The sequence below is a fragment of the Ambystoma mexicanum genome, chromosome 4p (genome assembly GCF_040938575.1).
Source record: "Ambystoma mexicanum isolate Mex_15411 chromosome 4p, UKY_AmexF1_1, whole genome shotgun sequence".
Taxonomy (NCBI): Eukaryota; Metazoa; Chordata; class Amphibia; order Caudata; family Ambystomatidae; genus Ambystoma; species Ambystoma mexicanum.
In genome coordinates, this window is record NC_090927.1 from 107,586,781 (window position 1) to 107,608,898 (window position 22,118).

A 22,118-nucleotide genomic window follows, 5' to 3' on the forward strand; every position below is an offset into this window, starting at 1 on the left:
TCGGAAGGAAGCTCTTCAGAAAGGTAGGCAGCAGAAGGGTGATCAAATATGTTTCTTGTGTCCACACTCGAAGTCTGATTATCCCGTGAAAAAGGTTGCTGAGGATCTTGCGAGAACTGACCTCTATCAGGGCCCCCCACTCCGGGGCGACCTCTAGGTCGTCTACCCATACTCCCAAATGTGTTGTTTGACCTCTGTCGAAGGACGGGGCACTGTGCATGCCAATGACCTTCCTGGTGGCAATAGGCACATTGATTAATATTCACAGGACCCAAGGGGACGTTCCCTTTCGGAACATACTGACTTCTGGTCTGTGAATTACCTCCTCTGGGATTTCTAACAATTTGCTGTAACAATACTTTAGTCTTCTAATCTCCTTTCCTCTTCTCTATTCTCTCTTTTTCATTATTAACACGGTTCTCATAATACTGAGCCATGTGCAAAACTTCAGATTGGGATTTCGCCTGCCAAGCGCTCTCAGAGGACATAATCTGTGACTGGATGTCCGGCAGCAATCCACGCACAAATTTGTCCACGAACAACCTTTTCCCAGACTCTGTGCCCAAGTCCTGTCCACTGAAGTCAGAGAATACCTGTTCGAATCGATTAAAGAATTTGGTGGCACCTTCAGATTTTCCTTGAACACAGGCCGTAAGCTTGTCCCAAATAATTCTTTTCTCAGAAATTATGGTTTTCAATTTTGCAACAATTCTAGCAGGCAAAGTGAGTATTACCTGAGGTGGTTTCTCACCAGCTGGTCTTTCCCCATCAAGCCTAGTTATGTTAGCCCACGTATCTCCCAACCCAGGCACATCGCCTATTGTTTGAACCTGCTTCCATAAATCTACGGGCAGGAGTACAGGGAATAGCAAGTCAGTATCACTTAGGGTGAACACAGAGGACTGCAAAACGGACTCTATCTCTTTGTAAAATCATGTCGGATTTTTCCTAATATCGGGAATTGATTGTCTAATAGTGTTCACTTCCTGTCGCGAAAACGGGACGTGAACAAATTGCGATACATAATGTGCAGGAATGTCCACAGCGGGTGCACCTGTCCCAACGTTAGCGGGAATCTCAACCTTTGGGGCAAATGTCGGAGGAACCTCTCTCATTGGCAACTGAGATATAGGTAATTCCGATCGCTTACTAAGCAACAGAGCCAGGTCGAGCGCTAAGGCAGTCGAAGAAGTGTCGGGCGAAAAAGCCCGCTTACAAATACCCAATAACTCTGTAGGACAACTAACCTTCTTCCTTACACATTCATCCTGCAGGTACTGTACCATTACCTGAATCACCTTCCTCTGCATTTCCACTGTATACTGACTATACGTGTCATACACTTCATCTGGCGGTATCGATGAATCCGAGATCCATCGAATCGCATCTTTGGTACAAATTCGTACTTCCTCAGATGTCGATTTACGACACGGAAGGAACCGTTTCTGTACAAACATACAGTCGTCTTCATCATCCTCATCCCGTAATCTTTCAAATTCCCTCCTATACTCAAATAACCTCTCAACATGACCATGTACTTTCTCCTCAGTTCCCTCGAAAGCGCTAATGTATTTAGATCCCTCAACCCTTGTGGGAGATCCGTATTATGTAATCTACCCCACATTACACATAAATAAGTCCCCAAACCTTCAATAAAAACATTTTTCTCTGGAAAATTGCCCATATTTGATAATGTGGAGAAAGCATCAGCTTGATCACCTCTCTCCATACAATGCTTAGCCCATGCAAATAATTCCCGTTTCTTTTCTGCAGAGACAGTATTTCGAGTAACAATCTTTGACCCCGCACCCTGATCAACTTCATTCAGTACAGAACCACTCGGGAGCGGAGGTGCGGGCGAATTCAATGGAGGTGCGACTAACGGCGCAAGGGGAAGGGGTGGTAGAGTAGGTGGAGGAACAACAACTGGAGGAATAGGAACAATAGGTTGTACAGGGGGAACAGGAATAACAGCAGGAATAACAGCAGCAATGGGCAGAACACCAGGGAGAGGATCATACGGAGGTGGCACAGAGGCACCAGGCCTGTGTTCGTTTAACAATTTATCAATAAATTCTTCGGAAACATGAAAATCTCTAGAGGGATAGATTTTCTGGATACCGAGTGAGAAAGCCCTATCCATACTCTTGACTGACTCTGAATGTTTTTCCTTATCATATAACAACACCTTTTCGGCATTCGTTTTATGACGGCGTGCATGTTTATCCCTACTTTTAAGCTGCTGCAACACTTCTTTTTTCCAATTCTGCAAAACATCAAATGCTGCAGGTCTGGCCTTTTTTTTTTAACAAGACCGACTCTAGGTATTCAATATGGGGGATCTCGAAACTACCATTGATTGACCACTGAAATTCGGAGGCATGTCTGGTTTGTCTGTGCCAAATATCATTAAATACTATACTTCCAATGCCATGCTTACAGTACATAGTACATGCCGGCGACTCCTCCTGTGGTGCCGGGTGGCTAAATTCCAAAGATTGTCGATCGCTGCGGAACAGTGCCCTAAAGCAGCTAGACAATTTCCCAGGCATTTCACAAAAAATTGGTGTTACCTGGTCAATAATTGTGTCTGCAGATACAATACGCCAAATTCAAATTGTCAGGGTTAAATTAAGAGTCGGGTCACGACTACACCTGACCAAACCTAAGGAGGACCGTACGGTTTACCAAAGAACTTACCTAACGAATTTTACCTTGTGTTTGGTGGTTTCGACAAATCTGCCCGCCTCAACAATGGACCCTCGTCAAGATGCCGTGTCAGACCACACGACTATCGTCCAAGGATCGGATCGTGCAGCGCTGCCGAGGTATCGCGTCTCGTCCGGTCGGGCCCGCAGTATCACACCGTCCGATCCCGGTTCGATAGCCTGCGTCAACCTTCAATGATCAGGCATCAATCTTGAGGGTCCCTATTCGGGCGCCAACAGTGAAAACAGAAAAATAATATGAGGCGGGAAGCCCAAAAAGAAACACACCAACACAGGTTACAAAGAAACATACAAGTGCTTTATTTCAAGCTACAACAGTAACCAAGTCAATTGACAAACGGATAGCTATTCGGCTCTCAGTATAACATAACGAACTTCAACGAGGGTTCGATGTGTTAGTGAGAGACCGCATATTGGAATACCCGGGCCTTTTATACAATTTGTCCAGCCCTTGGCCAACCCTCTTGCGGGTTAACTATTCTGCGAAATACAATTCTGGTCTTGGGGTTCCTTGCCAGGTCAACCTTTAATATATGCATTTCGATTAGTTTCGCTGATATAAGTAGTACATTTACATATAGGTCAACAGTAGGACAAGGTCTCTGTTCGCGACCCCGACAAGTGGCCTGCAGGCATATTAATTATTCAGTTGTACAGAGGTCACAACGGCCAGAATCTTATTCAGAATGTCATTTGGCCTCCATTTTGATGTTCAGGGTGACTTCTACATAACAAGAGAACCTAAAATGGCGGCTTAATCCAAGATGGCGGCTTACATTGATTTCTCTAAGGTCAAGACCTTGTCGTAGAGTTTGTTCGCGCATGATGTTTAGACAACTTGGCGTAGGCCAATACACATACAATTATTACAATAGGAGGCATAATATTATTTCTATTCTGACAATAGTAATGCTGCAATATCTCATTACAGGGTGTACCTTCGAAGGCAAAAGGTAAGTGGAGCAGATGTAGCGTGTATCCATTATGGGTTACAAATGAAGAGTTTGTTACAGGTATCTGCTTTACCATCAACTGTGAACTCTCATTGCCGATAATACCCGAGCAGAATGGGACCTGATTGCACTCCTCTGCAAAGTCAAGCCTTTCCCCCCTGCCCTGAGCTACAGAAATGCAATCCAAGCACTGGCCATTACCACTTAGATGGTGGTAAGGCCTTTTCCCAAATGCCACCTTGGCCCTTCTGGCAGCCGACCACATCAATCCCATCCTCCAGGAGCTACACTGGCAACCCCTTCAAGCGGGCACCATGTTCACAGCGTTCTCTATCCACAACAAAGTAGTCACAACCAAAACACCACTCTACTTGGCAGAGAAAGTTACCATTTTCAGAGGCCAGTGCACCGCTAGAAGCCAGGATATTACCGGCCTGGAAGCAAATAAATGCTTCATGCTCTGTACCCTGTCTTGGGAGCAAGTTACCAATGCAGTGAAGACTGGCCCCCTCCATGCTACACTTCAGGACGGTCCCGAAAAAACATACTATTCAAAGAACATCTCACCAATCGCTGATCACACCACTCAACCCTACTTCTACGCCTCCAGAACTCCCTCAGCACTCTCCTCCTCCAGCCCATTTTAGCTCTTCTGCTACCCCACCACCCTACTGGTAACCCCCCCACGGCACTTCTATGCACAGCGCTCTATTGGGTATTGCGTTCTTTTGCCGACACCCGTTTTTCCGACAGGTGTTTTGAAGCAGGAGTTTTGCCAAAAATTCCCATCAAAATATTTTTTGGGCGGGGAACATAAACAAACAAATTAAGGTAAGGAGGATCTGGGGGGAGGCACCCCAAAAAGATTTTTTTTTAAATGTGGAAGTTTTTCAGCAAAACTCCCGCGGCAAAGCACACGTCAGAAAAAAGGAGGTTGGCGAAATGACATGAACCCTCTGTTGCTACGCAGCTATGTTTGCACTTTTTAAAACCATACATCCACAAACAAAACGACATGCGTAAGATTTATTTTCACACAATCAGGAATGGATATGATGCACTAGAATTCATTAAAAGCCTTCATGTTGGAAAGCACAGCTTATTGGGCAACTATAAAGGGCTCATATAGTATTGGTTGGTACAAGCCAGACATCAGAAACATTCCTAGAAATTAAAGTAAATCCAAACAAAAGAAACACATGGTATTCATATGATAACGAGTGAAAGCAAACCCTTTTAAGGGGGTTGTATGTGTTTTCATAGACGTGTTTGAAAGTCTGCAATTTTTTGTATATTTTTGGTCATAATGTACCCGACCTGTTTTTTTTGTTATGGGGGCGTCTTCCCCTCATTCTCCTACAGCCAATACTTCTACCCTCTCATTCCCCTGTCAACTTATTCGCACATACCCATATATATGTATATGTAATTGGTCAATTTAGGCCAAAAGTGCATGAACAAAATGCATACTCTTAAATAGTCCATGAAAATATGCATTATGTAACATGTTTAAGAGCACATGTCCAAGTTTACAAATTTGGCAATCAATTGGCTACATTCCAAGACGACACAAGATCACAGCAATTAAGGACTCAACGATTACACAAAATGACAAGTGTTACATGCATGATTATATGTATATGTATATAGGACAAGTTTCATAATCATACTTGCAAAATTTCATGGAGGCCATAGGTCTTTCAACAATAGCAGATTCAATGATATTAATTCTAAATTCCCTGTTAAATTTATAGATAACCATATAGGTTATCCCAACGTTCAAAACGAACGTTGTCTCCTGTCTCGAACCCGCTTGCCCAGTCATGACTCAAATCTTCCATAGCCTATAGCAACATAGCAATCGAGAAACATGCTTTTAGACTCATATAATGAGAATATGGAATAAGGAAAAGATCCACCTCTCTGGCTTCTTCTCAACATATCTTTTTGGTGAACTATGATTTTATAAATCTTAGATGAAATTCTGGCTTATAACTTCAGTCAGGCCATGCATGAGGCTACACACGAAGGACACCACTGTTTCATGTTTCCACAGTTTATGGATTATTGCAAGTGCCATAAAGTCATGTGGTAAAAAGGCATTTGACAGTATGAACTGGACATGACTGTGGTCTGTCAAGTGAAATAAGAGTTTCTGCAAATCCTCTCTTACAGGGATAAAAGTACTCTTCAAAACAGTGAATCGAATTTAAAATAACAGAAAACTAAGACCCAGCTTGCAAAATACAGTGGGTACTGCAGTAGCATAGTATGTCTCTATGAAGACAATCCATTTGCAATTACCTAATCGGGGCTCTCTCATAAATATTAGAAACAATGTTGCAGTACAGGCCATTCCCTATTAATTAGATTGAGATAAGAACAAATACTCCCTTTTCTGATGACCAAATACTACAACTGGGCCATTGAGTCCTGCTCCTCAGAACTTAATGATAGTCTCACCATCTGCTCAATACCTTCTATCAGTGATCTGATGTACGGCTATACACTGATATGATATATACATTATCTAGAATAAAGTGTTGATCTAAAATAAAACACTGACTCGCTATCTTAATTAGGCCAAGAAAGTAATTTATTATGGAGCTTTCGTGGTATCGATCACTTTCAAAGGCAGAGATGAAAAGAAGATTTTGAAAAACATAACAGCTTAAATAACCCACCTGGGTTTTCCTATTCCCTGATCCGTGCCTGTCTGTGTACCTGATTTGTAGCTTGTTCTGAATGGCATGCATTACAGATGTTAAATCCACATGACATAGCAATCTACAAAGTTGGAACAGGACATTGTGTTAAGTGGGGCATCGGCCAGTGGAACTAAAGAGAAAGGGGAAAAACACTGTAAGGATGGAGAAGTAAGACTCCGACATGGAGGGGTAAGAGTGGTGGCTATACACTTTTTTTATTCAAAGGTGAAATGGGAAAAGGAAACCCTGCTCGCTCTAACTCTAAGGGGAGTTTCCCTACCTCATCGGAAATAACTAATGTCTGAATGTCCAAAGTAAAAGTCCCACTGGTCAGTGTCAAAATCCTAACTCTGTGCTTACAGTAATCCAACTAAATCAAAGGAGATGTCTTCTTCATCCAAAGGGGTGACTCCCTTGCCCTGGGCAAAAGGCAGTTCAAGTCTTGATCAGATTCTCTTCATCTAACTACAGCAACTACTTGGCTCGTAGGGGAAATGTCTTTCTTTCCCCTGCCTTCCTCAGGTTTACAAATCAGTTCTTTGGGGTCCCATACCCTGGTTAGTAGCTTTTGCTTACTCTTGCCAGCTACTACACAGAAGAAAAACAGCCTGGATGCTCTCTCCGAGCTGTATGGGTCCCTGACCCTTGGGTGCAGACCTGGTTCCCCCTTACCAAGTGCTATGCTGAAGAAGCGTTGCCTGGATGCTCTCTCCAACCTGTATCGGTCCCTGACCCTTGGGTGCAGACCTGGTTCCCCCTTACCAAGTGCTGTGCTGAAGAAGCGTTGCCTGGATACACTCTCCAAGCTGTATGGGTCCCTGACCCTTGGGTGCAGACCTGGTTCCCCCTTACCAAGTGCTATGCTGAAGAAGCGTTGCCTGGATGCTCTCTCCAACCTGTATCGGTCCCTGACCCTTGGGTGCAGACCTGGTTCCCCCTTACCAAGTGCTGTGCTGAAGAAGCGTTGCCTGGATACACTCTCCAAGCTGTATGGGTTCCTGACCCTTGGGTGCCGACCTGGTTCCCCGTTACCAAGTGCTATGCTGAAGAAGCGTTCCCTGGATACACTCTCCAAGCTGCATGGGTCCCTGACGCTTGGGTGCAGACCTGGTTCTTCCTTACCAAGTGCTATGCTGAAGAAGCGTTGCCTGGATACTCTCTCTGAAATGCTTGGGTCGCTGACCCTTGGGTGCAGACCTAGTTCCCCCTTACCAAGTGCTATTCTGAAGAAGCGTTGCCTGGATACACTCTCCAAGCTGTATGGGTTCCTGAAGCTTGGGTGCAGACCTGGTTCCCCCTTACCATGTGCTATGCTGAAGAAGCGTTCCCTGGATACACTCTCCAAGCTGCATGGGTCGCTGACCCTTGGGTGCAGACCTGGTTCTCCCTTACCAAGTGCTATGCTGAAGAAGCGTTTCCTGGATACTCTCTCTAAGCTGCATGGGTCTCTGACCCTTGGGTGCAGACCTGGTTCCCCCTCACCAAGTGCTATGCTGAAGAAGCGCTGCCTGGATACACTCTCCAAGCAGCATGGGTCCCTGACCCTTGGGTGCAGACGTGGTTCTCTCTCACCAAATGCTGCACTGATGACGTGTTGCCTGGATGCCCTTTTCAGACTGTATCGGATCAGACAGACTTGGTTCACTAACCTGCTAAGTACTGTGTGAACCTCCCACTACCTCCCGATTCTCCTTATCCGGGTGTGAGTCACAGACCTGCAATTCTGACTTTATTCCTACCTGCTGTAAGTTTGGGTTGTTCTCCTGCCAAGCCTTAGTACAAGTCCATGTACGATTTGGGTGCAACCCCCAGACTCGCCTTTCCTGGCTGCGCAACAACCTCCTTGAGGTTTCCAAGCCCCTGTGGCTTCCCATATACCTTGTGTTATGGCTCATGCAAGTGCTGGTTCCCTTGAGGCAGCTGGGCTTGTTCGCGGCACTCCGGTAACTTTCCAGAGCTTATTTTGCCCTGCAACGAGCTCCGCAGGTTTCTTCTGCTCGGGGATGGCATGCTGGTGCACTTTCGCGGTGCCCTCGTCTATGGGACACTTGGAGTCTTGGTCTGCTTCTAGGCTGCGTAGTCCTCTCGTCCTGGACCGAGCCCGGGCTCTCTTTCCTTCTTCAATTTCCTTCTTCATGGTGTTCCAGCCAGTGCCCGTCTGCACGTTGGGCTCGTCCTGGCTCTTGTGGTTCCTCCAGGGAGGGCTTGACCATCTGTCAAGTCCTTCCTTAGCTTTTATCTTTCTTCTGCCAATTACTGTTCGTGAACCACTAGACTTGTGAAAGTGATTCCCTTGTGTACTCGTTAGTGCTCCGCATTCCTTCCTCACCGCCGTACTAAGTGAGTATTGAGATGATAACTCACTCGTAATCCTCCTCGTCCCAGTACTCTCTATTTGAGTTGCCTTTGCAAAGTAGATAGGATATGAGGGTAGGTGTGTTGAGGAAGGAAAGGTGGGGTAACTCTGGAAAGAGGCACCTGGGTCATGTGCTTGGTGGGAATACAGCATTGTCCTGATGTGGTTGTCACTGGTCCCAAAAGGTGTCTCCCCTCCCCTGGGACCCACCCGCTGAGTACCACCCCTGGGGGTCTATCGTGTAGCGCCCTCACCACCCTAGTCTCATGGGAAGGTGCTCCCCCTTAGGAAGCAGTGACATCATGGGAGTCGTCACAGCACTCTCAGCCCATCCTATTAGGGTGCTCTCAGGAAGGCAGGAGGGGATGGGATCGTGTCAGACGTGATAGGTGAAGTCCTGTTTAAGCTCTGTATAGGTCAGGCCAGTCCCTTTGCACGATGAGTGGTGGAACATTCACCCACCTATCAAGTTTGTAGTTCTAGAAGGTTGTTCGGGAGGAGTAACAACCGGTCACGTGTTAGGCCTTTGACTTGTGGGGACCGATGTGGTAAGTTTGTTTCAAAGACCAATACATGTTTGCATCTCATAACAATCATGAGGAAAGGTTGGGGTCTGACATGGGTCAGGGGCGGCCTGGGAAGCTTTTAATGCTGGGGCTTTTTTAGGGCTAATTGGCCTGGGCTGGATTGAGGCTGGCAATAAAACATTGCTTTGGAGATATTTGCGGGGTTAATGCAATGACCATCAGAATCCTGTGAAGGCTTTTTGAAAAATTGATAGAAAATGGAGCTTTGAATGTTATGATCCACACATCTCTATGGGTAGAAATAATGAGAGTTTGTTAGCTGGGGTAGTGTCTCCGGATACTGCAATGTCTTATCAAGCCACCTGCCAGTGTATTGATCATTTGCAAGCATTTGAATTAATAGGTATTCCTGGCTTCATCAATCATCGAAATTACCCTGGAGTACAGCAGTTTTAAGATAATCAAGGGTGTGATTTGCTTCTCAAGGGGTTCATTACTAGCAACCATGGAAAAGGAGTCAGCCTAGACTTGAAACAAGGAAAACAAATGTAAGCTTTTCATTTCTGAGAAATCTCAATGCTGCAATGCACCATGTGAGAGATCTAAGATTATTTTGGGACTGCAAGGCACCTTGTTGTCTGTCAAATATTTTTTACAAACTACTATACGGCTTTACTCTATAGCATCAAAAGGAAAATCTGCACTGCTGGGTGCCCAGCTTGTTTATTTGCGTCAAATGTGTCCAGCCGATACACCTTCTTGCATATGACAAAATACACCCCCCAGACTCCACAAAGTGGGTACAGTTCTAGGAGAAAGTTGACCTTCACTGCAAGTATTTTCACAAAATGTTTCACAAAACCACTATTTGGCCATCTTCATGACGTGGGTGTCACCTACACCAATTACGCTGACAACACCCAAATCCTAATTCCCATTTCCTGATCTTATGACACGGATTCCAAATCACTCAACGCAATATATTCGAACCATGCAAGCTTGGATGGCCCAACATGGATTATGCCTTAATGATGAAAAAACGGAACTCCTTCACATAGGCTCAAAATACCGTCTTAACAAACTTCGAGACACCTTTAAATCCTTCAATAAAGACGGCATCACTATCAAGTTCTCAAAGGAAGTAAAAACCCTTGGTTTTTACCTAGACTCAACCCTCTCCCTAAATAGACAAGTTAATGCGAGGGCTTCGGCGGCAGCTTGCACATCTAAGCTTATTAATGCCTGCAGACCTTTCCTGACACCTGACAGCTGCATCACGTTAGCCAGAGCCCTCATCTTGTCCAGACTGGACTATTGTAATGCCCTCTACGCTGGTACCAAGAACGATCACATCAAAGAACTTCCGGTGATTCAAAATAACGCCTTAAGGGCAGCGCTAAACATCCCTAAAAACACTCACATCTCCATGACTAGATGGAACACCCACTGGCTACCCATCATGGAGCGAAACCTCTTCGAAACACTCACTATGACTCACAAATGCCTACATAAATCAGCCCCCAAATACTTGGCAGACAAATGTACCACCAGCCAATCTAATAGGCCCACCCGCTCAGCATACTCTTACCTGATATCCACCCCCCACCCCCGATTCAAGCTTCAGAAAGCCGGAGGCAGTAGCTTCCCAGTGGTAGCTGCCAAACACTGGAACACATTAGCAGCCGCATTAAGGTCAGAAGCCTCCTTCTGGGCCTTCCGCAAACACCTGAAAACAAGGCTCTTCACACAGGAACTTCTAAAATAAATCTCCATCAGTAAACAATACGGCTCTAACATCTAAAAGAATAATGTAACCTAAGTTGGAGGATGTAAGATATTTCTCTCTGTACCTGCGTAATGATGTAACCATTGTATTTTTACTGTCAAGAAAATATGTAACTAAGATGGAGGATGTAAAATATTTCTCTCTGTACCTGCGTCACCATGTAAGTATTGTATTTTTATTGTCAAGAAAAGCACCTAGATGCCTCTGGGTTAGGTGCGCTATACAAATTTCAAAATAAATAAATGTGCAGGCACCCACCTGAAATATTGAGCACACTCAGGCACTTCTTTCTAGGAAGAGGATAAGAGTAATACTGGTGAAAGACTACCCCACGCAAGGGCCCAGTGCTGGGGAACAACAGAATAACAGGTCACCGGGGGCATTCAAGTTATGAGGAATCTGAAAAGGATCTGATCCCCACTCTAGGACACTTGCAGGCATGAGTGGTACCAGTGGTGTAACCTATAGCACAAGACACCCATATGATAAAAGGGTGAGATTATGGTAAAATGCAGGCCCAAAAGAGCTGCAGGGAGATTTCCTTAGTTTATGTACTCGACCTAAGAGAAATGGACTTGCCCCATGATGATGACAAAATATATACCAGTGCATTCTGTAAAATGGTGCATGTCACCATAAGGGCACTTCATATTTGGTGCAATGCTGTGACCCAAATGCCAGCCATGTACAATAAAACATTTATTTGCCAAAGTTTGTTTGTAGTAAAGTCACATAAATTTGTCAAACATCCCCATACTCATACTTCATAAAATCTCTCTTCCAGTGCGAGTGGGTTAGTAGGTTTTGCTACACCTGATCAGCTATTTCAAGACAAGACTTCTAAGATCATTAGACTTGTTCTGACAGCCGTACGTTATCTCTCCACTAAATAGTATTCTTTTCAAGACTTCAACATCAGAGTGAGAAGTGAGAAGTTCACATAATTCATGTTGTTAAATATTAAAATACAACCGAGACTACTTTGTATATGTAGACACATTGGCTTGTGTGACATTCTCCATGTGTTTTATGAAGATATATTCATACAGATATATTTAGTTGTATTGTTATGGGTCACACCAGTGCCCTGATAAAGACTGTACCGATCAGTAATTAGCTGAAACATGTGTTGATGTGTAACTCATTTTCCACAGTAATTAGTCACTATAAAACAGTGCTCCAGAGGACATCTCACTGTTAGGTTATTTTAACGATTAATGTAATCTATTACTGTAGAACATTATTGGTGTTACTCTAACCAATGCACCAAATCTTTTCAAAGGTACCCAAATTATTCATACTTTTTGTTCTTTTCAACAATACTTTTTAAGCATTCCTTGAAATTGTAACACCATCTGCTGGTTCTATGCATGTGGCAACACCAAAACGAACTAACCAACACCTTCACAATATAAGAAATTTGACCACATCTCACTATCCTCACAGAATCACACTGGCTACCCATCCCATCCATGAAACTCTTCAAAACTCTGTGCATCACTTATGAGACAATTGTTACCTGAACACCATCCTACATAGTCACAAAACACTCATCCTTGGGTAGAATGTGCTCCTCGAAGAGCCAGACCATTAGAAGGCTTGAGACTAAATTGGCAGGCAAAATGAAAGCCATGAAGCAGGCCTTCTCTTGCTACACCCCTACCTACTGGAACACCTTCCTGGTCCCAATCTGGACCGCTCCAACAGTCCTGCAGTTCAGGAAGGATTCAACACCATGCTCTTTAGGGGTACGTAAGGGTCACTTAGGACTTGCTACTCATAGGTCATATCACACCTGTAGTATGGGGGTATCTACACTGTAACCCTCACCAACCTCTTTTAACCTCAAATTAATTGTAAAGACCTCTGTCGCTGACAAATGCATAATACCCATTCCCTTCCTTTCTGCCCCCTCGCTTTTCTTGTATTAAATTAATGCGTCGCCTAAATCTTTAGCCCTCAATTGGGTTCTTAGAGAAGCCGCTAAATTCAAAGCAGTTAGAATCCTTCCTAATGGACACCACTTTGCTATATTAAGAAACCGATTCCTCCAGGGTGTCCTTAAGAGAGACACGAGTTTATGGGAGAATGAGTTCCCACTGGCAGACCCTGACAGAGGCATCATCTTCTCTGAAGCCAAATCCTGTTCTAGGATGACATCGAGTTCAGTGGATGTAAACATTCAGTGAAGTATAACAAAACACTCAGAACTTGCCAGCACAAGGCCCAGCCATGAACTGTCAACTGTCATTTGCACAAATGCTAGGAAAGAGGAAGAGAAAAAGGAGCAGACACTGGTTACACCTGTAGCCCATGTCACCCTCCTGTGAGTTATTGTAAGGTTCAACACCCATGTGGTGTCCCCTAGGGCTCTATCCTCTCATCCTGGCTCTTCAATGTGTATCTGGCCCCTTTGGCCCACCTGATATCCACCTTCTCTTCTAACTTGTGTAGGCTTTCTGAAATTATGGGCTCATTTCATGTGTGCAGGCCTAGTTGGCTTTAGCAATTTATTGCCTCTAGTTTGTACTTTCAATGATGGTGGACGCATTTCTTGTGGAGGTGAACTCCTACTGCCTTCAGAGCTGCCTGCCTATTGGGTAGCCCACAAAAGAAAGACCCAATCGATGGCGCCGGCAGGCGTCAGCCGGCCCACACCCAAGGGACCTTTCTCTAAGGCTTCTGTCTGGGCCTGTCCAAGCCAAAGAGGGCCTGGAGAGCCACACACTGTCAGCCCAAACTATGCTCCATCCTCCGGACTAATTCCTGGACTGCTCCACTGCTACTGGTTTCAAAGGCCACCCATGATCCATGCAGTCATGAAAGTGAGCTTGGCTGACCTCCATAACAAACTCTCCTGAGGCATCGTCAGTGTTTACCACCTCCTCCATCCTCACCTAACTAACGTCTTTCCTTTTACTGCATTCATTACTCTCTCTTGTATTTTGCATTACCTGTGCAACATCTACACTGCATTGTTTGGTGCCCTCATTTAAAGTTAATTTTGGGGTGTCCTTGTAAAACTGAATTTGGGTGTTTTGCATTACTTGTGCACCATCTGCATTGCATTGTTTGCTGTCCTAAAGATTTTTTAAATCAATTTGTGTGTATAGTAACATCTTGTGCCACTCGTCCAACGTAATTCGATTCCTGCTGGTTTCACTTATTCTCTCCGGCTGAATCTACTAGGCCCCCTAGTGAGTTTAGCCAGAACTGTGGAGTGCTGCCCCTTCGACCTCATTCTTTGGCTAAAACCTATGCCCTCCTATGGCTCCTTGCATCTCTCCTATACTCTCTAACTGCTACACTATCACCTATCACCCATCCCTCCCCAAGTCTGGCAGAAAAAGGCACAAAAAGGACATCCTGAGTGCAAACCCTGGACTTCCCATTGCAGACACCTATGTCAGTGCTTCCTCTAGAGAGGTTTTCACTGATATCCTTTTCTTAGTCCCCTCTCCTGATCTCTGGACTCCCCATCTCATCTCCACTCTCTCTCCCTCCTCACACTCCTCTACTAACGGTGGCACCAAGTGGGAAGTCCTCTTGGCTGGCTTCATATCCTCTCGTTGCTTCGTTAATGTCTATCACACGGGCACCATTCTGGTTCACGGTCCACAACCCAACCTCCTCCTTTTTGACCGCATCTTGCCTTCTCTCATTAACTTCCTTCCTTCGCTTGCATCTCCCCCTTCTACTCTCTCCCTCCTCTGACTGGTGTACCACGCCCCTGTACACCACCTCAGAAAACTTTCAAAAGCACCAACAACCTCCACCTGGTGACTCTTAACGCCTGCTCAGGCAACACACGCTCCTCTGTCTCATTCTTGAAGACATTGACCTCTTGGCTCTTACCGAGACTTGGTTCAATGCCAGCTCAGTCACTGCCTTTGACTCATTCCTCCCTGATGGCTTCAAGATCATCACCAAGCCTCGAACTCACCGCATTGGTGGGAGGTTGCCTTAATCTTCCCTGAGTAGGTTCCTGCTTCCATCTTACCTACCCAGGCCTATTCCTCTTTTGAAAGCCTGGTTTGCAAGTTGGTCACCTCTCCCACCTCCACCCTGACCATTGCTACCATCTACCGGCCTGAAGGCACCTCCCTATTCCTCTCTGAATGGGCTGACCTCTGCTCTTATTTACTTTCTTCCACCTCTAACTTCTCCTCCTGGGTGATTTCAACATTCATCTGGACACTGCTGGCTCTGCATCCACCCTATTCACTGACCACTGCTCCTCATTTTCCCCTCTCCATTCTCCATACTGGGCCAACTCACACAGATGGACACACTCTGGATGTCCTCATACACTCTAGCCTCTCTCCCCCCCCCCCACTAGTCACCCCTCTCTCTTGGTCTGACCCCTCTCTCCTCCCATCTGGGCACCATTGGCCCTCTGACTGACCCCCAAAAAGTTGCACCAACCTCGTTCACTAACACCTGCCCGATGAAACGAGTGACTGCGGCAGCCTTCGCCTCCACCTTCACCACCCCTCACTCCCTCACCTCTGACTCTACCTCTGACTCTGCCCTCAGCAACTTCCATCTTTCCATCACCAACACTCTAGACATTCTTTCCCCAGTCATGAGGATCAGTCTGAAACCTGCCTCAAAGCATAACACTTGGTACAATACTGAACTTGCAGCCCTGAAACAAAAGTGCAGGCCAGCAGAATGGAAGTGGCAAAGCTCAGGCTCATCCTCTGACAAACGGGCCTGCCGCCTGCTCCAAAGGTAATACAGACTCGCCATCCGTGCAAAGAAAAGAGCCCACATTCAGGCATGGGTATCCGGCACATCCAATAATACGGCTGAACTTTTCAAATTCTACAGGAACTAGACAACTCCTCTGCGGTCTCCTCCTCCCCCTCTCATTCCCAGGCCCTCTGCAATGCACTGGCCTCACACTTTCCCACCAAAACTCAGGACATTCTTATTACTCTTTCCACACACCCCCACCACACACCCACTCCCTCCTCCTTCATCCTTTTCCTCCTTCGCTCCTGTCATACCTGAAGAGGTTACCAGAGTTGTCCGCTCCATGACGGTCTCTTTGAAACAGGTGTCCCCTTGCTAATATGGGACCGTCAAGGATAACATTGGTTCTCTTGCCCCTGCTCTCGCTGAGTTCTGCAATCACTCTTTTATCACTGGATCTTCCCTTCCCCCCTTAAGCACTCCCTTGTGTGCCCACTCCTGAAAAGCCCCTCCTCTGACCCTAACTGCCCTGCCAGATATTGCCTGATCTCCATCACCCCCTTCCTGGGGAAGCTACTTGAGAAGCTGACCTTGCCCCAACTTAACTCCCACACTGAACTTGTTGGTGGCCTCCACGACCATCAATCTGGATTCCGATATTTCAGTGGCACAGAAACTGCTCTTCTGAACACTTGTTAAGAACTGCTTGCATCTCTGGACTCCAACTCCCCAGCAGCCCTTATTCTTCTCGATCTCACCTTTGCATTTGGCACAGTTAACCATTCCATCCTCATACAAGGGCTCCATGATACACTTGGTATCTCGGAACGGGCACTGGATTGGCTTTCCTCTTTCCTCACAAACTGCTCTTTCCAAGTCATCCTGGGCCTCTCCTGCTTTCATCTCCACCTGTGGTGTCCCCCATGGGTTTTATACTTTCACCCTGGCTTGTTAACATCTACCTTGCTCTCTTTGCACGCCACATCTCCTCTTTCTCCTCCAACTTCCATTGCCACGCAGATGAAACACATCTCTTCTTCAAACTGCCTGCTGATCCTCTTGCACTCTCCATCCTCCCTGACTGCCTATCTGCCATCCAGTCCTGGTGTGACTCCAATGATCTCTGCCTCAATGCATGTAAAACTGAGATCCTTCCCATTGGGACCCCTACTCCCTCCTTCTTCCCTTCACTCTGGCCTTCCTCCCTGAGTTCTCCCCTTGTGCCTTCAACTGAAACCAGGAACCTTGGAGTCATTTTCATCTCCTCTTTCCTTCCTCCCTCACGCTCAGGACATTGCCAAGAAGTCCAACTATCAGCTCTTCCTTGTCAAAGGAATTCTACCTTTTCTCACTTTCCCTCAGGGGCACAATGTGACTCTGTGAAAATGCATCCATTCTGTGTTATTTTGTGTTAGCCTAAGCGCACGCACTGAATTGTGTCATTCAGACTCCATCTTTGTTATTTTGCTCACTTGCTAGGTTTTCATTTCACATGCAGAAAATGGTCACAGTCTGAAGGGCTGGTAAACGTGTCTTTGCACAGAAATGTGAGAACTGCTGAGCACATTGTTTTGACTTGGCTTCAGGCCTTGAATAAGAAGGCACGAACGTAGATAATCGGTAGTTTACGTGCCTTACGGTTTACTTGGCTCCTGACTTTCCGAGGCTATTTGTGTGACCAAAGATTAAGAGGAGCACATTTCATGCCATGTCTATTTCTGAAAGAATGAACTACCGAGCTGAAATGCAAAATGACCTTTTAGCAAAAGTCAACATATAGATAATGGAGCGAAATGGAATGTTACCTTTGGCTGGGAACAGGGTGAACTCCGCTCTGAGAGCGGTAAATTGTACGAAGACTGACACAGAGCGAAGCACCATGTGTCAGTCAAATGCCCACGTTTCATGGGTCATGAACTGTCAGCATACGACGAACCGAAGCCAATTTGAAATGTATTTAAAGCTGGCTGCCCCCCATGTAAATTGCTCACCTTCTCTATGACTGTACGCAGTCATAGATGAATCTGGGTCTGCTTTAAGCACAAATAAATCCTTGTTATATATTTGTTTCGTGACTGGTGTGTTCTTCATTTCTTTGCAGTAACTCAGATTTGAGACTAACAACTCAAGCCCTGGTTCTCTCTAGACTTGACCACTGTAACAGCCTTCTCCTGAATCTTCCTTCTTCCACTCTGCGAGAGCTGCAGCTTATCCAGAATAGAGCAGCAAGACGTATCCTTGGCCTTATGCCCAGGGACCATATCTCTCCTGCTCTAAAAAGTCTTCACTGGCTCCCGGTTGCTGCACAGGTTAAATTCAAAGCCCTCTGCATCATCCACAAGGCTGTCTGGGCCTGGGCACCACACTACCTTCAACTTTATCTCACTTAATACTCTCCCTCTAGACCACTTAGCTCCTCTGGCACCAACTATTTGTGTGTAAAGAGTTTTGCTAAACAGAGTGCAGGGGGTCGCTCACTTTCCTCTGCAGGCTCCCTCCTTTGGAATAGCCTCCCTCTCCCCCTGCGCCTTGAGCATGATCTTCTCAAATTCCAGAAGCTCCTTAAAGCTTTCTTCTTTTGCTCCTCCTTTCCTCCTCTCCTCTGCTAATCCCACAGTTGCTGAATCAGTATCCTTGGCCCTTATGCATCTTCAGGGTCTTGACCTCCCACACCAATTCTTTCCAGCTCCTGTCTTTTGACAGCACTTTGCATCTGCACAACCTCTGCTTTGCAAACTCACACTTACACCTCCCGTATAGCACTCTACATTCCTAGCACTTCATCTGTGCCTCACCCATGAGCTCGGACTCCCCAGCACTTACCCCCCTTCCCTCTTCCTTTCTGCACTTGCAAGTTCTGAATACTCATAATGCATAGTAGGTTTGTTCCCCCTCCCACTTCCCCCTTCTCTCTTAAATATTGTATTACAATGTTGTAATGTATTTCCCACTCATCCTCCCACCCTGCCCTGTGGGCGCTTTGGAACAGTATATTCTTATTGTATAAGCGCCTAACAAGCAAACAAATAAATAAATTAAACATACAATGTTATGCAGATGACACTCAGCTCTCTTTCAGGCTTCCCTCAGCCTCTTCTACTTCCTTGCTCATTCCTGACTGCCTATCCATGATTCAGGATTGGTGCGCCTCCAACAATCTCTGCCGTAATGCCAGTAAGACTGAGATCCTTCTCATTGCGACCCCTGCTCCCACTTTCCCTCTGGCCGCCTTTCTTGGGCCCTCTACTCTCGCCTTCCTGTGACGCAAAAAACCTTGTGTCATCTTCAACTCCATGCTCTCCTTCTCTCCTCACATCACAGACCTTGCCAAGAAGGCCCACTTCCAGCTGCACCCCCTCAGAGGTATTATACCTTTTCTAACCTTTCCACAGATGCTCACTGTCTCCAGAGCCCTGGTTCTCTCCAGGCTGGACTACTGCAACAGCCTCTTTCTCAATCTGCCTAACTCTGCTCTTCGCCCCTGCAACTAATCCATAACAGCACTGCAAGACTTATTCTTGGCCTCAAGCCCAGGAACCTCTCCATTGGTTCTCAGTGGCTGTTCAAGTTCAAGACCCTCTGCATCGCCGACAAGGCTTTCTTTGGGCCGGGGCCCTTACTATATCCCTCTCTCTGTGCCTAAATACCTTCCTACTCAAGCCCCTTTCTCTCCAGCTCTAACTCTCTGAGGGTCAGCGGCTTCTCCAAGCAAAGAGTGGGGGGTAGATCTCCCTCCTCTGCAGGTTCCTCCCTCTGGAATGGCCTCCCGGGCCTTCTCAGACTAGAGCTGGACCACCTGAAGTTCCGGTAGTGGCTCAAGACCTTCCTTTTCTCCTCTGCCTTCTCTTTCTTGCTTCCTTTCTAACTCCTGTCTGCTCCGCTGATTGGTTGTTGGGTTCCCTCAGAGTCTCACCCAGAACCAGGAACCTCCATGACCAGTCTTCCTTGCACTGCCTCCTGGCATACCAGGCTCTTAGGGGCTGTAACCGTAACCCCTATGGCCCCCCTGCACTTAGCCAGAGCCATTGTTCCTGGATCGCACTTGCCCCGTACTCTCACCCTTGCACTTCCCCCCTCTCCGTTCCTCCTGCACTGTTCGTTGTTGCATTTGCGCAATCCGAATGTCACAAGGCCTAGTAAGATCGTTTGTCTTGTCTTCCCTCTGTCTCCCCTCCCTTGTCTTGTGGCACCTTAATACCAGGCTCGTACAGGTACATTATAAATATGTCATATCATGCATCTTAACTCCACAATTCTGGACAGTTTGCCTTTCCGTCCCTCCTCAGGATTGCCTGCACAGACTCAATGAGGGTTTCTAAGCCGGTACTTACGGTACCCCAAGAGCGAGCCTTACCTTCCATGAGGACTCGGAAGACATCCCTCAGTATTGTTAGCGTCGTCCCCAGGACAAAGACAGAGAAGAGGAAAGTGCAGATAGGATCTGCAATTTTACACTCGGGCTAGAAGGCAAGAGGAGACATGTCAGTGAGGCTGAGGGGCATGCAGCAAAAAACAGAACATGACTGGAAGGAAAGTAAAGAAGCGGCTCCGTGCTAAGAGGCCAGAGTACACACTTTCTTGCCATACGCTGTGGGAACTGTAGGTTTGGAGCTACAGATCTTGTGTGTATGGTACATTTCCTCCAGGTAGTCTATATCCCAGCATATGGATAGAAGTCGTTCTCGGTATCGTCTCATCATGCACCTTTTCACACATCTTCCAGACCTTCCAAAAATAGGTTAAAGTTATTTCCTCTTGTCTATAACTTTCCCACTACTCAACCAGCTCTCATTGCCCCTCCAATGTATCCTATCATCAGCCCTACATGGAAATAATGCAACAAAGTCTGTCAGGTGGGGCACCACAGTCGAGTCCTACCGCACACAACATGCAGCTCAACCACAGCAACATATAGTAGATCTAAGAGTCCACACTTTACAACCCCTGGCTCTAAGCTATGTCTAGTGGGTGGAATATGCAGGGATATGCCAGACATTCCAAAGTCTCAAATGCTTTGGAAATAGTGTAGAAATTGCCAACTTTTCTGAAGCTTTCCTAAAACACCTAAACTCTCCGGAGCCAATGAAGCCGCACAAAGATGCCACAAGCAGAGTGGCACCCATGGGTTCCGTTTTGGCCCTAAAAACACCAAATGTGTCCCCTTTTGTGAGGGAGAGATGGTGGACCTGTGCCAAGAAGTTACTGCCAGGTATGTTAGAAATTGTTGTACCAGCCTGCAGCTGTAACAGTGAAAAGGATATTCTGCAGCTCTGCTGAAGCCACTCTACCCATTAATGTTAATGTTAATGTTAATGTTAAAGGTCATTTGTACCGCGCACTATCACCACCGGAGTGGTCCCCTGGCGCTCTGGCGGCTCTGAAAGAGGGAGGGAGGGGTGGGTTAGTGGGTGGATGCTGGAAAAGTGCAAGATTGCAGTGATGTGCTGTTGGCAGCCTCAGCCCGGTGGTTCCGTCGGCTGGGCCTGGGGTGTATGCGGCCGGTAGTCGTCGTGTGCTGATGTGCGAGTCTATGTGTGTTTTTGTTTTGTTGTTGCAGTGTAGTGAAGTTCGTGCGGTTTGCTGTGCTGGAGGTTTGTGGTTGTGTTTGGTTTGGAGTTTGAGAGGTGTATGCAGAGAAGGAAGTTGTTAGTGGTATTGGTTAGTTGGCATCTCTATCCTGGATTGAGCCGGTTGGGCTCGTGTAATCTTACACGACGGGATGCTTGTACACCCTGTGCCTCAGGAGGTACGTGCTCGTTTTTTTTTTCCTCCATTCGAGGCCGTTTGAGGATTTAGCTGTCCGATCCGCCCGCTCCCTTAATAACTTTGCATGCTCCTCACCCCCCCACATGACTAGCGCAGCTGCTAGTGTCCATACTTCCGTTCCATTAGCCGGTTGAACACAGAACTTGCTTGCAGCTTGGAAGAGGGAAAGAGCCAAGCGGCACTATGGTGTTAAAGGTGCTAATTCTGTGCCAGATAGTGGGACACACCTACCAACTGCGGGAGTACAGAAGATGCTCAGTGGTGGTGGCTACTCAGGGAACAACAGAAATACTCTGAGCCACTGACGCACTGTATAAAGGATTTCACCAGGAATGGTAGGGGGGGGGAAACGATACATTGGATGGAAACTTGGTCCAACACATTATTCTATGATTAGCTAAAGGAGAGGGGTTACCAAAATAGCCCAATCACAAATACGCATAGAGGGAAATCCCTCGGAGCGGGCTGGATCTGAGAACGTTTCAGTTCAAAACATGTGACCACAATGACAGGGATGTGCAAAGGGGGCTCGATATATTCGTAATAGGGGAATTAAGACAACTGGAACTGGGTGATGTAACTACAGGGCTCAGCC

General features: G+C 46.4%; 1 protein-coding gene across 1 annotated transcript in view; it reads right to left on the reverse strand.

The window, feature by feature from the left end:
• The window catches only part of SLC30A3 (solute carrier family 30 member 3), an 85,478-nt gene that overhangs the window by 17,276 nt on the left and 46,084 nt on the right, over positions 1–22,118 (reverse strand). The window contains exon 5 of the mRNA XM_069605128.1: positions 20,112–20,217. Within this exon, the coding sequence (XP_069461229.1) occupies positions 20,112–20,217 (106 nt within the window). The remainder of the gene's footprint in view (positions 1–20,111; positions 20,218–22,118) is intronic.